The sequence below is a fragment of the Herpailurus yagouaroundi genome, unplaced genomic scaffold (assembly GCF_014898765.1).
Source record: "Herpailurus yagouaroundi ecotype Mexico unplaced genomic scaffold, PumYag 213, whole genome shotgun sequence".
Taxonomy (NCBI): Eukaryota; Metazoa; Chordata; class Mammalia; order Carnivora; family Felidae; genus Herpailurus; species Herpailurus yagouaroundi.
This window is the reverse complement of record NW_024412444.1, coordinates 15,509,884-15,524,409: the sequence shown is the minus strand read 5'-3', so window position 1 is coordinate 15,524,409 and position 14,526 is coordinate 15,509,884. Positions and strand designations below refer to the sequence as shown.

The 14,526-nt window shown below is 40.5% G+C and overlaps 1 protein-coding gene across 32 annotated transcripts in view; it reads right to left on the bottom strand.

The window, feature by feature from the left end:
* Window positions 1–14,526, bottom strand: part of PBRM1 (polybromo 1) — a 117,836-nt gene that overhangs the window by 61,220 nt on the left and 42,090 nt on the right. For 22 of the 32 annotated variants that reach the window (XM_040454833.1, XM_040454837.1, XM_040454826.1 and 19 more), the window contains 4 exons: window positions 12,389–12,602; window positions 8,628–8,769; window positions 7,417–7,514; window positions 5,256–5,300 (listed from right to left, as the gene is read on the bottom strand). In XM_040454833.1, the coding sequence (XP_040310767.1) occupies window positions 5,256–5,300; window positions 7,417–7,514; window positions 8,628–8,769; window positions 12,389–12,602 (499 nt within the window). The remainder of the gene's footprint in view (window positions 1–5,255; window positions 5,301–7,416; window positions 7,515–8,627; window positions 8,770–12,388; window positions 12,603–14,526) is intronic. The other 10 variants (XM_040454841.1, XM_040454832.1, XM_040454844.1 and 7 more) reach the window with 1 other exon arrangement.

The window sequence follows — 14,526 nt, the reverse complement described above, 5'->3', positions numbered from 1 at the left end:
AAGAGACATCTGGGGAGAGCCAAGAGTCCTTTCAGTCCAGGACTCTAGCAAGTGGATAATGGAAAGGGAACTTGGGACAGAGCTCCAAAACCACAGAGCTCCACATCTGGGCAGAGATTAGAACACAGATGACAGAAGCCTCTAAAGAAAAATTTCAGAATCTCAATTTGATACCCAGGAAATCTATGTTAGAACTACTAAAGATACTTATGGTTTCTTTGGGTCTCACTTGTGTGTAGAGGGGTAGAACTTCAAAATGAAGACTCAGAAATCCCATTTTGGTTTTTCTGTTTGTTTTCCAGAATTGACTGTTTTCTTTCTTTTTTTAAAAAATATAATTTATTATCAACTTGGCTAACACACAGTGTATACAGTGTGCTGTTGGTTTTGGGGGTAGATTCCCATGGTTCATCGCTTACATACAACACCCAGTGCTCATCCCAGCAAGCGCCCTCCTCAATGCCCATCACCCATTTTCCCCTCTCCCCAACTCCCATCATCCATCCCTCAGTCTGTTCTCTGTATTTCAGAGTCTCTTATGGTTTGCTTCCCTCCCTTTCTGCTTGTAACTATTTTTTCCATTCCCCTCCCCCACGGTCTTCTGTTAAGTTTCTCAAGATCCACATGAGTGAAAACATACGGTATCTGTCTTTCTCTGACTGACTTAATTCACTTAGCATGATACTTTCAGTTCCATCCACAGAAATCCCATTTTGAACCCAAGCTTAAAAAATCTCTTCAATCATCAACTCAAAATGAAATCACTCCTCATTCCAGGAATACCATACATAACAATTCAAGGTGCCTTACTTAGTCCAGGTAAGCTCTCTTCCCTTCCTAGTTCTAGTACACTACTCCCAATTACCATTGGACTTTTCTATATGAAGCTACAAATACTCTGACAGTGGATCTAGGGCAGAATTTCATGAGCTTTTTGAAGAGGAGGGAAAGCTTTTAACTGGATTTTAGAAAAAGGGTCAACAAAGTAAAAGATGGGCGAGTGGGATAACTCTGACACTAGGCAGCCTTATATGGGACATATCCAAAATATGAAATCTGGGGCACCTGGGTAGCTCAGCTGGTTAGGCATCTCACTTCGACTCAGGTCATGATCTCACGGTTCATGAGTTGGAGCCCTGCTTCGGGCTCTGTGCTGACAGCTCAGTGCCTGGAGCCTGCTTCGGATTCTGTGCCCCCCACCCCCGCCCCTCCCCTGCTTGTGTGCTCTCTCTCTCAAAAAAAACCCCAAAAAACCAAACATGTAAAAAAATATATAATTCAAAATGGGAAATCTGAGTTTATTTAAGACAGTGCTCGGGGCGCCTGGGTGGCGCAGTCGGTTAAGCGTCCGACTTCAGCCAGGTCATGATCTCGCGGTCCGTGAGTTCGAGCCCCGCGTCGGGCTCTGGGCTGATGGCTCAGAGCCTGGAGCCTGTTTCCGATTCTGTGTCTCCCTCTCTCTCTGCCCCTCCCCCGTTCATGCTCTGTCTCTCTCTGTCCCAAAAATAATAAATAAACGTTAAAAAAAAAAAAAAAAAAAAAAAAAAAAGACAGTGCTCTAATAATTGAAATGTACTGTTTTAGGACTTTTATTACCAATAGTATCTTTTTCCCATTTGTATCATTCACTCTTTAAGAGAGTGATGTGTAACTGGTTTCTATCCTCAAAGGCAAGCAAAACTTTTGTTATCAGGGCCACTTATAACCTTGTCTGAACAAACTCAGTTTTGTTACTTTGCTGACATTTTCCTGGATCCTTATACTGCCTTTGTGACTGAGAACTACTGGTTCATTAGTTTTAATCTGGCTGCCAGAAAAAACTCAAGAGCTAAATTTCATTCTCTCTATAGCAACTGTTTTAGCTTGGGTGGCTGGTGTATTTACTTTATCTCTTTCCAATATGGATGCTGAACTTTATTATATCCATGACTCTTGGAAGTAACTTCAAGTACTTTCTGAAAGCAGTAAACTCTACATTACAAAAAACAGATACCATATTCCCCTAACTGGTACTTTCTGTTCAGTTTTCTTTCTTTCTTTCTTTTTTTTTTTTTTAAGAGTTTATTCATTTTTGAGAGATGGAAAGATGAATGCAAGCAGGGATGGCGGAAGGAGAGGAGACACAGAATCCGAAGCAGGCTCCAGGCTCTGAGCTGTCAGCACAGAGCCCGATGCAGGGCTTGACCTTACCAACTGCGAGATCATGACCTGAGCTGAAGTCAGACGCTCAACAGACTGAGCCACCTAGCTGCCCTTCTGTTCACTGTTTTCAATGTTACTTTGTTTTTCAGATTCTTCTTAGAACGCTTCCATGAGTCTTACCTGTCCTCCTCTCTCAGACCACCAACTGTAAATAGTTTGTTTACTCCTCCCCATTTTGGGAAAGGCACATAAATCTTGGACCTTGTAACTGGCATACTCATTCTTCTTTTTTTAATCAGCACCTTTGAACATACTAAAGTAAACTATATCTCAAGGGAGTTCAAATCCAGGGCTGTTTATCATTGTGCACTTACAGGTGCCACACTTAAGGGGATGCCAATTCAGATAACAGACACTGTTGTAATAAATATGCAGTTCTAAAATTTTATAAGGGATGGGCCATAAAGGGGTCTGTGCTAACAAAATCATTCTATTATAGCAATTTTCTAACAAATGAAAGTGTCTTGAGAAATGGGTGCTTTTTCTAATTTGCACAAAGATTAGAAGCTAGAAAAGGCTCTGTTCTGAATCTGATTTTCCAGGGCTACCACTACCACATCCTCCTGACTCCCAGCCAGTCTCAAACACTGTAATCACTGTCACTTTTTGCTTCTCTTAGTTTATCACCAAGTTTTAGAGGGCCTCCACAGCTCTTCTGGGTCTGATCTTGCCTTTCAATTTTTCATGCCACAGTGTTAGTCCTCACCCTCATACTCTGAGGCTGACCACTTTCTCAAATGTCCTTAACAATTACTCTTCCTCTGAAGCTGTTATTTTTTATATGTATTCATATTTGCATATAAACACAAAATTCCCATTTATAGTTACAGTTAACACTTCTTCCATGTGCCAGGGACTGTGCTAATGAGCACTACATGTGCAATCTCATTTAATCCTCAAACTCTAAGAACCGGGGGTACACTTACAATCCCAACTTTGCCGATGGAAAACTGGAGGATTAAAGAAATCAAGCAAATACCTAATGTCATAAAGTGACCAATGAGAATTGAGACCAGGCTGCTTTTATGATGTGGCTCCCAGGGCACCTGGGTGGCTCAGTTGGTTAGGCGACCGACTTCGGCTCAGGTCACGATCTTGCAGTCTGTGAGTTTGAGCCCTGTGTTGGGCTCTGTGCTGACAGCTCAGAGCCTGGAGCCTGCTTCAGATTCTGTGTCTCCCTCTCTTTCTCCCCCTCCCCCCTGCTCACACTCTGTGTCTCTCTGTCTCTCAATAATAAATAAATGTTGGGGCGCCTGGGTGGCGCAGTCGGTTAAGCGTCCGACTTCAGCCAGGTCACGATCTCACGGTCCGAGAGTTCGAGCCCCGCGTCAGGCTCTGGGCTGATGGCTCGGAGCCTGGAGCCTGTTTCCGATTCTGTGTCTCCCTCTCTCTCTGCCCCTCCCCCGTTCGTGCTCTGTCTCTCTCTGTCCCAAAAATAAATAAAAAATGTTGAAAAAAAAATTTAAAAAAATAATAAATAAATGTTAAAACAAACAAAGAAAAATGTATGATGTTGCTCCCTTTCCTAAAAGTCAGCACTTAACCAAGAGCCTCTCTACCCTCATAGGCGTCCAGGTCTACCAGCATTTAACAACCTGGTCCTAGAGTTTCAGTGGTGTCTGCTGTTAAGCTAAGTAAACCCAAAGGTTCTCTCCTTTACAAGGCTCGCTACATTCACTGCATCTTTAAGCCTTTAAGGAATAAAACCTTTTAATAAGTAAAACCTTTTAATAAATAACAAACCTTTTCTAATGAGTTTCCCAGACTACACATTGGACTAAACACAAAATGAAATCTACCGAGTCTTAATGTCATAGGAACTACTCCCAGGAAATAATCAGAGTTACAATCAGAGTACTAACTGCATCTAGGCCCAGTTCTAAGGGCTTCAAACACATTAACCACTCAGGTCCTCACAACAATCTTATGTAGGTATAGTTATCAATTCCATTTTCAGATGAGAAAATTGAGGCGAGGTTCAGATCACAAAGCTAATTAGAATAACTAGGATTTGAACTTGGGCAGTTAAGTTCTAGAGCTCGGGAGTATGATACTACTTCATGGTGTCCCACGTTTCTATTTCTACTACTACCCAGAGCTAGCGGCATACACTATGAACGATATAAAAGAAATACAACCCGTGGTCTTTTCCTTAAATTTGTGATCTAAGAAACCTTTTCTTAAGCACGATAGGGAAATCATATTTCCTGGAGCTATCTGGGCAATCATGCATGTAGTTCTATAGTACTACACAACAGTGTACCTTGTGCAATTATTTTTTTACATTGCTTCCACATAATTTCATTTGTTTTCAACCTGCCTCTTCTGGCCAGTAAGTTCCCAGCAGGTAGAGATGATGCCTAACCATTTTCCTTTATGGCCTGTAAGAGCAGAGTCTGGTGTTCTGCAAGCAATTGACACTCCATGAATGCCAGAAGGCTAAGGTAAAAATAAAAGCACCACACAATGATCACTGAGACTATAACATGGCAACTTGCAGGCTGTTTTCAAAATCATAAGTGACATGCAAAAGAATGGATGCTATCAAAGAAACAAAACATGGGCAAGATCAGAGACTGAGGAGATGTATTCATGCTCGAGAAGCACTAACCCAACGCACAGGCGCCAATACAGGCTGACATCACTTGGAATGTCAACATTGATTTTGATCCTTCCACCACCCCTCAATCTGTAAAAGACATCCTGAAAGGGAATCAGCATCCGCCAGCCTCTGGACCCTGGCGATGCCACCGTATTCCCGGCCTCAGCCTTCTGCTGCACAAGCAAAACCACAACGACTGGTGAGGAGGCTTGCTGCCCCTGGCAAAGCTGGCAACAAATTAAGGCTTCTGAACTACCTAGGCTAACTAATTCTGAATTGATTTTACCAACTATACTTCCAAACAATACTGCTTGCTTTATTCATAAAATAAACTGGCTCCCAAAAATAAACTGTCATTTCACATGCTTAAGTCTTCACTTTTCACCTTCTGACCATGCTACAGAAGTTATACTTTTAAAAATATGTTTATGCATAAAAAAGGACTGCACACCTGGAGAGCCTCCTGAGACCCAACATCTCACTGTCAAGAGTGTTCCTGGGAAAGCAGAAACAAACATTACATGTGAAGAGAAACAAAACAAGCAACATCGGAGGATCATGTATAAACCAAATAAGGTTGCGAAAAAAGAAGATTCTTCAATCCAAAGGATAAAAGATATTAAGAATACTTGGAATATTTTAACCTGGAAGACAGCAGGTAGATTTTTGGGCAAAGGGGTGGGGGAGAAGAAGGCACTCCCAGAATGAAGAAAACATACATTAATTGTTCTCATACTCTGCGATATTAAAAAAAAAAGGCAAAGATCGAGTCATACACAATATTCAGGAGTCATCAAGTCGAATGGTACTGGCCCTGACTTCTGTGGACAAGCTGAACTTAACCTATTAGGCAGCTATGTTTGCCTGAATTCTGGAAAAAGTCTATTTCTCATCAGCAAAACCTCTTAACATAACTAGCTACCTTCTAAAGGCTCATTATGTTTCTTCCTTTGCCACACAGTTCAGAGTATAGGACTTGCTTCTCTCAACTTCTCAATGGCAGCTCATGCCTAGACTTCAAAACCAGGTATGTTCTTTTACTGCCTGAGCTTTGATTTATGTTTGCTCTTGTGTTTTTCACCTCATTATTCAAAACACTTCCTAGGAAACCTGCTCATGGAGACTTTTTGTCTGAAGTGGGATTTTTATGATTTCAACAACATAATTCTTAGTTTTGTTTTTAATGGGAGGTTTTAGAGTAATAACTTTCTTTTGATGTACTTGGGTTGTCCCACAAACTACAAGTGACAGAGAGAGATAGGTACTTTTAAGTTTCTGGCCTGGGCTAAGGCTTCTTCGGAACTGCTTTTTTAACACTCAACTAGTTTAAGATCTCTCTTTTCATTCAGTGTTGGCACTAACTGTACCATCACTTTTGCCTCCATTACCTTCTTTTGCCTTAGAAGTTTTTATCTTTGATGGGTGACTGATCTGGAAAACACAGGTGATGCTGTAGTAGAGTTATATAATTATACTCAAAGATGTTCTTGATTTGATGTCTCTGATCTGGTTTCACATTTTTCCTCCGTTGTCCCTGGTATAACAAGGAATTAAGAACTTGGAAGGATGAAATTCACAGGCCAGCAATGGAGGAGACTCACATCTCAGGGCACACCAATCAATTTAATTCCCATGGCATAGCACAGCAGTTATTTTCAAAGCTAAAACATTTTTCCCAAATGCTATTTATAAGAGGAAAAGACAGGACAGCTTCTCTTTTGTAAGCCACTTCTTTAATCCTCTGATCTTAGTGGATCTATTAGTGCATGAACAGAACAGTGTCAACAGTTACTAGTAACTTCTTTATTCAACTTTGAACCTGTCCCCGCTATTAGTGATTAGCTTATTTCTTGTTTAAGGTGTCCTCCCTGGAGTGACTGCTGCTACAGAGATGGTGAAACAGTTAAGGCTGAGGGAGAATATGGTGTTCCACAAAGATCAAGCCAGAGAAACTCTGTGTGGGAGGCGTAGACAGAAGAGATGTTCTTGTATGACTTTTTATGGAGTCCAGCTTCAGAATCTCACAGTGAGGTGCCCTTCCATACAACCCGTGAGAGAAAGGAAGGGTTAGGGAAGTTCAGAGAGAGATTAGAAAGAGGAGAAAAGCAAACATCTGGCTTAGCATTGTATGATCTACAAGAAGTTATGACTTGGTAGTTTACAATCTGACATCCTTAAAATGGCAAATAAAGATCAGATTCATAAGGAAAAACAAGGATGTAAGAGTATCAGTGACTTACTTCACTGCAGTGATAGTACTGAATGTTTTGCAATTTACCATGTAGAAATTACCTAAATCACATTTAAGTGGCACTCCTGAAATGCCACATTAAACAAAATAACCCGGACAGCAAAAAGAGGAACACGTTCTTCCAAGCTACGTAAGTAGTCACCATTTTTCATCTTGATCATCTAACACCAGTACGGTACTTGCACCAACAAAAGTGCTAATCATACAATTTACAAATGAATTCTAACAGAAGATGTGTTATTAGATAATTAAAGCTTATAAGAAAATTCATACCTGATCGCTTAAAAACACATTTTTCTGCATTTCTCAAAAACAAAATAATAGAAACGGAGGTGTCTCCAGCTGTGAGAAGAGTGTGTACCTTTTTCTTTTCGCGCTACCAGCGTCAGAGGTGGCCGAAGAGATCATGCTGTCTCCATCCTCAATGTCGTCCCTCCTGGCAAGCTCCTTTTTCTTTGCCTGAAACAGAGCAGATCCCAGGAGTCAAGCTCACATGCTGAACACTCCTAGAATATATGATTATTAATAAGCTAGACATAGCAGATTCTTTTAGAAAAACACCACCGCATGGAGGATGCACAAAATTAGAGTCCGTAAAGATTTTCAATAACCCAATCAACAAAAGCCTGCTTGACAGAAAAGTAGGTTAAAAAAACAGATCCAGAGGGTTGAGGAATCAACAGTAACTAAAATGCAAGACTACAAAGGGCACAGACATTAAAAGCACTGAAGCAAGTTGTAGGGGCATCCGGCCCCAGGGGTCATTTTAAGTAAAGCCAATTCAAAGACGGTCTCTGGTACCCTTCACTTCTTAAGCAATGGTGTGGCTAAGAAGAAAGTTTAATGTGAGAGGTGAAAGAAGATCTACTTTTCAACACATGCATTTTTAAAGACCTTCTGCCAAACAGCTGAAAGTCCAACCACCGCACTTAGAGAAGATATACAGAGTAATGAAAGAAAATACTTGAAATCCACAGCACTCATGCTAGTACTGACTATACAAAATGAAGATTCTATAGGTGGTCTAAAATTGCTTTTGTTGCTTCCTTGCTCTGAGATTCTCTTTGCAGAAAGAGTCTACCCAAAACCAACAGACACACTTTGTATTTCGTATCTATTCCTTTATCTTTCAAAACCCATAAGAGACCCATGACTCCAGATGCCCATCAGAAAGGATCTGATAAATTCATGGACACTGTACAATGATGAATTAGCTCTAAGGTGTCCTTTCTCCTAGGACTAATCCCACCTTAGCAAAATCTAGGACAAAAGAAATAAAATCTAAATAACAGAACATTGTCTGTGATTGGAAGGAAACTTCCTGAGGACTATAAAATTACTCCCCAGGCACAAATCCCCGCTCCTTCCACTCACAAAGGTAACTAAGTCTAAACTATTCTTTTACTCTACATGGTCCTGACAACTCTAAAAAAGTACCCAGCAGGACTTGTGGCTGAAATAAATGATGTGTCAATGCTGGGAGAAATCACACCTCTTAAAAGCACAGCCTCGTACTTTGTGAAATCACCTCAGTCACACACGCTGCAGCCAAGCAAACCCAAGGCATCATACCTGCATGACTTGCTGCAATCTTAGGACCCGCTTGTAGATGGCTGAGTTGGGAACATTATAGCGCTTGGCATTTTCAAACATTAAATTCAGATCACACTCCAAATGATCTAAAGTTTCATATTCTTGGTTCTTGAGCTTTGTTCTGTGAAAGACAAACACATAGCTACACTTTGCCTTTATGAAAACGATGGAACATCCTTACTGAAAGTCTTAGCAAGCAGTGACTGGCCTCTTCACTGGTGACGTTGATTAGAGGCCTGGTAGGGGCACTTTCAATAGAGGAGGCAAAAGCACCATTGTAGTTAGCACAACAGTCTACCTGAAAATCCAGAAGAACGAAACACTAGAAGAAGTAATAAGAGGACCTAGGTGTCAAGGTGGTCAATTACAAAGCAAATATACTAGCAAAAATCCTAATGGAAAACCCATAGTGGCTAATATTCAAACCCCAAGAAGAGAAAAAAAATCAAGGAGGTTTTAAGCTACCTTAATGAAGAACCATGGTGATCTAGCCACTTCTGAAAATAAAAGTCCGTTCCCATTCATAAGGGTGAAAGAAAAGAGAAAGTACTGGCAACACCATGAAAGAGCAACTCAGGGGATACATGTATGTACAACGAAGATATCTTAAGATGGTAAATGAGACGCACACACGTCAGAGTCCATTCACTACCACCCTTCCAATACAAACATTTGTAACTCATTATGATGGCTTAAAATTGACGTTTTTACTTATTTTACTTAAAAGTCTTAATAATTCTTTTTTTTTTTAACGTTTATTTATTTTTGAGAGAGAGAGCATGCAAGCAGGGGAGGGGCAGAGTGAGAGGCAGACACAGAATCTGAAGCAGGCTCCAGGTTCCGAGCTGTCAGCACAGAGCCCAATGCGGGGCTTGAACTCACAAACTATGACACATCATGACTGGAGTCGAAGTCGCTCAACCGAGCCACCCGGGCACCCCAAAAGCCTTAAGAATTCTGATATGTCTCTCAGACACTATGGCTATTGCTAACACCAACTCTCATAAAGTCCCTTATACATTTTATATGAAGTTAAGAGCCAGTTTGCCCTAACTATATGCACTTAGGATAGACTTTGAAATCTTCTGATGGAAGCACCCACAAACTATGTGCAGATTCCATGTGGGCTTAAAAAGACACGAGTGTTAGAGGACATCTCTGGGATGAAGCAAACAACAACGATGCAGAAACTCAGTTCTCAGTACCAGCTTATGTAGCTAGTACCCAGAACTTAAATTACAGCCTCAGACATCATTATTCAGGCCAACTCCAGGGGTAATGTGCTGAGTATTCTCAATACCCATGAAGAATAGACATGGAACTCAAACTTGTAAGTGACAATCTACAGTAAATCTTCAGATATTCATCAGACTGATGTTAATCAAGCATAGTAGGGGTGGGATGGGCCGAATGGGAAATAAAAGACGGGGCTGACAAGACTCAGCACAGTGAAAGGTGGCATATGGAGCCACACTGTCTAGTTCCTGACCACTCTTCCATTTCTGTTGCTTTTTTTTTTTTTTTTTAATTTTTTCAACGTTTATTTATTTTTGCGACAGAGAGAGACAGAGCATGAATGGGGGAGAGGCAGAGAGAGAGGGAGACACAGAATCGGAAACAGGCTCCAGGCTCTGAGCCATCAGCCCAGAGCCTGACGCGGGGCTCGAACTCCCGGACCACGAGATCGTGACCTGGCTGAAGTCGGACGCTTAACCGACTGCGCCACCCAGGCGCCCCCATGTTGTTGCTTTTGATGACACTCAACTATCATACTTCTGCCAACAAATCTTCCTAGGACTAGGCTATATAATAGAGTAGCCACTAGCAACGTGTAGCTATTTAAATCAAAATTTAAAATCTAGTTCCTTAGTTGCACCTGCCACATATCAAGTGCTCCATAGTCACGTGTGACTAGTGGCTGCCATAATGCACAGGGCAGAGAAAATAGCATTTCCATCATCACAGAAAGTTCTAGTCGGCAGTACTGCTGTCAATTTCCCTGTTGCTCCTATGGAGAGACAACGGAAGGTGGTCCAGCTCCTGTCAGGCACCACTGGCCTGTGGGTCCTTAGAAAGGAGGTAGATGAGTCACCCTAAAAGCTGACCCTGCAGAATTCTACTGTGCTCCCAGCTAGTTCTCAGCCACTTCTCCATTCCTCACACTCCCCTACCTGTGTGCCAGACAACTGTCAAAAAGTAAATTTAAAAAGGGGGAAGGCACAGAATTATTGACTTAACAAAGCAAGGTTTATACTAGAAAATTTTAACCAGAAGAAGGTTGTAGGCAGGTGATTGAGTTGGCTTGAAATATGTCTTCTTTTGAATTAATGAATTAGACTGAACAACAACAAAGACTGAGGGAGAAAAGAAACTAAGGACAAAAATTGCTGAGTTAAAAGAGAACCTCTCAACATCTAGAAGACTGTCACTACCTTTCCCAAGATAAAGAGTATAAAAGACAATTTCCAAATGATTTTCTTCATGAATGGCAGCTTTAATTTCAATATTATTTTAAGAGGGCAAAATAAACTGATTTTCTATTATCCTACCTGTGTACAAAACCTCCCAAGTTTGGATTAAGTAAAAACACCATAAATTTTACTGATCAAATGATGAACATGGAAATTACAAATGCAAAACCAGGAAACACCTGTTGCTAGCCAAACTTATTTTCTAGGATTCAGCAAGTATAAGAATTTTAATTTCTATTATTTGGAAAGTGAGTCACCTGCCCTGGTAAATATCAGCTTAGTGTGATTTTACCCAATTATTTTTGTGTTGTTACCTCTATTTAGGTATACTGTAAAACCTAACCCACACTGTGAGAGTTACAATATTACTTATTTCCTATTATTTTTAATAATGTGGTGGTTTCAGTATTCTGTCTGGCTGATTTCCCAATGATTCTTTATTTGTTTGTTTATTTAAAAGTAGCCTCCATGCCCAATGTGGGGCTAGAACTCACAACCCTGAGATCAAGAGTTACCATGCTCTACCAACTGAGCCAGCCAGTCATCCCTCAATGGTAATTTTCTTTTTTTTTTAAGTTTATTTATTTTTGAGAGAGTGAGAGAGAGAATGCACACAAGCAGGGGAGGGGCAGAGAGAGAGGAAGAGAGAGGATCCCAAGCAGGCTCTGCACTATCAGCACAGAGCCCCACAAGGGGCCTGAACCCACAAACTGTGAGATCATGACCTGAGCCAAAATCAAGAGTTAGATGCTTAACCAACTGAGCCACCTAGGCTCTTCTGATTATTTTACCATTTTCTATACAGAAAAGGGAAACCAAGATGGGCCATCTTTCAGGTATTGTTTCAAATAATGAATTCTCTAAGAGCTAACTATACTTATTCTGGGGGCTCAACTGTAGATACAAAATTTAAATACAGTTAAACTGTTATAATTAAAATATCACTGAGAGGTATAAGCAGAAAGATTTTTGTGTTTTGCTCAGTTGTAAGAAAATGGACAATTAAATTCTGAGCTATATGACTTTTGAGTTGCCTAGCTGGAATAACTTTGGTTCACTTGCCTTGACTCTACTGTAGCACAAAGAATACCATTTGAATGTAATCAAATTTATTTCTCACCCTTCACACAGGAGTAATATTCAAGCATACTCTAGACATGCAAACATTTTTACCTTTAATATCCTTATCCATTTTAGGAAGGAGACAGATATGCAGGGCTCAACCATAAGAAAATGGATTTCTACGGAATAATGTAGAAGACATCTTACCTGATCTGTTGTAGGGATATGGGCATTTTAATTTGCTGATAATAATCAGGGTATTTTTTCTTTGAAGGCAAATGAAAAAAAGGTTCAGCTATAAGCTGCCCTTGGTTATTCCGACAGCTCCTAACTGTGTCATAAAGCTGATAAAAAGGATTTGAAACATCCATAAATGAAGTAATGCTCTCTGCTTCCGACTCTCCTTCTTCATAACGTGCAGCTAAATAAAAGACAAAAAAGGTATTTATTTATAAGGGGAAGAGAGAACCAACCTTTAAAGCTTCTAACCACCTTCCAGCTTAAACTTATGTATGTTTGAGAATACTTACATTAAAAGAATAGTTTCCAGCCCTCATTAAAGATGCTGTTAGTAATGCTTAATTGTATGTGTAGAGAAATGTTACACAGAAACAGAATAAAATGTTACATAGAATATGTTATACTGTTTTTTAAAAGTTACAAAATAGTTTCTTTAAAAAAATTTTTTTTAATGTTTATTTATTTTGGAGAATGACAGAGATAGAGCATGAGTGGGGGAGAGTCGGAAAGAGAGGGAGACACAGAGTCCGAAGCAGGCTCCAGGCTCTGAGCTGTCAGCACAGAGCCCAACGTGGGGCCCGAACTCACAAACGGTGAGATCATGACCTGAGCCGAAGTCAGACGCCCAAACGACTGAGCCACCCAGGTGCCCCAAAATAGTTTCTCTTTTTTAAATGTGACTCCTTTAGAGACTCCTTGCTGTATGTCTGGCCAAGAAAAGCAGCAACCAGCCATACACAGATCTCAGAACTAAAGCAACAGCATGCAGTTTATGGTCATAGAAATGTATACTGATGTTGGGTTGATATTGGTAGATCTGGTTTTGCTTTAACTCTGTGTGATTTTGCCCCACTGATCTATAGCATCCCTTAAGAATGAGGTCTTCCCTTATTGAGGGAAGTTTCAGATAGAAGCTTATCATAAAAACACCAAAACAAACAACATATAGTCATTTTTATAGAAAAACAAAATATATTCTTCATTTCCCTAAATTCTATAATAGCATATAAGGACCATAATTTAAGTTTTCTTAATCAAAATCACTACTGTTCCCAGGTGAGAATGACAATCATTTATTAATTAAGTACTCAGTTACAGTGTTAAGAGATGGGTACACTACCAGTCTCAGGGGATTTGAGAGAGGCTCTGGATCTAGTCATGGAGACAGAAGCAAAGAGAGGATCTGAAACTAGTTTTTTCTGACCCTACTACTGCTGACTTTCTCTGTAGAGAGCTTGCACATACGTAGTTGATTTATATACCTAGATATGTTTGCTGCTACTTCAACCCTATCTTTAAAAAATTACATTTTCTGGGGCGCCTGGGTGGCTCAGTCGGTTGAGCGTCCGACTTCAGCTCAGGTCATGATCTCATAGTCCGTGAGTTCGAGCCCCATGTCGGGCTCTGTGTGGACAGCTCAGAGCCTGGGGCCTGCTTCAGATTCTGTGTCTCCCTCTCTCTCTGCCCCTAACCCACTCGCATTCTGTCTCCGTCTCTCTCAAAAATAAACATTAAGAAAAAAAAATTACATTTTCTTTTTGTGGTTGATTCCAGAAATTAAATAAATTTTTAGATAATGATCTTATATCCAGCACCTTATTATTCTTATTAATTCCAATAATTTATCTGTATAGTCTTTTCAGTAGAAAACTCAAAAAACAATCTTTCAACTCCAATCTTTATAAATCCTTCTTTTCTTTTTTTTTTTTTCCCAACGTTTATTCATTTTTTTGGGACAGAGAGAGACAGAGCATGAATGGGGGAGGGGCAGAGAGAGAGGGAGACACAGAATCGGAAACAGGCTCCAGGCTCTGAGCCATCAGCCCAGAGCCTGACGCGGGGCTCGAACTCACGGACCGTGAGATCGTGACCTGGCTGAAGTCGGACGCTTAACCGACTGCGCCACCCAGGCGCCCCTATAAATCCTTCTTTTCTGATTTCTTACTCCTTCATTGTTGTCTGTTAAGTGTTAAGAGTGTTGTCTGGCCTCTGATCAAAAGAGGTAATGACATTCTTACTTACAGTAAAGGGAATGCTGTAAGTATTTCCCTTGTGCTCTTTTTACCTTTTCTAATACTGCAGTGACCTAGCATTCCTGGAGCAAA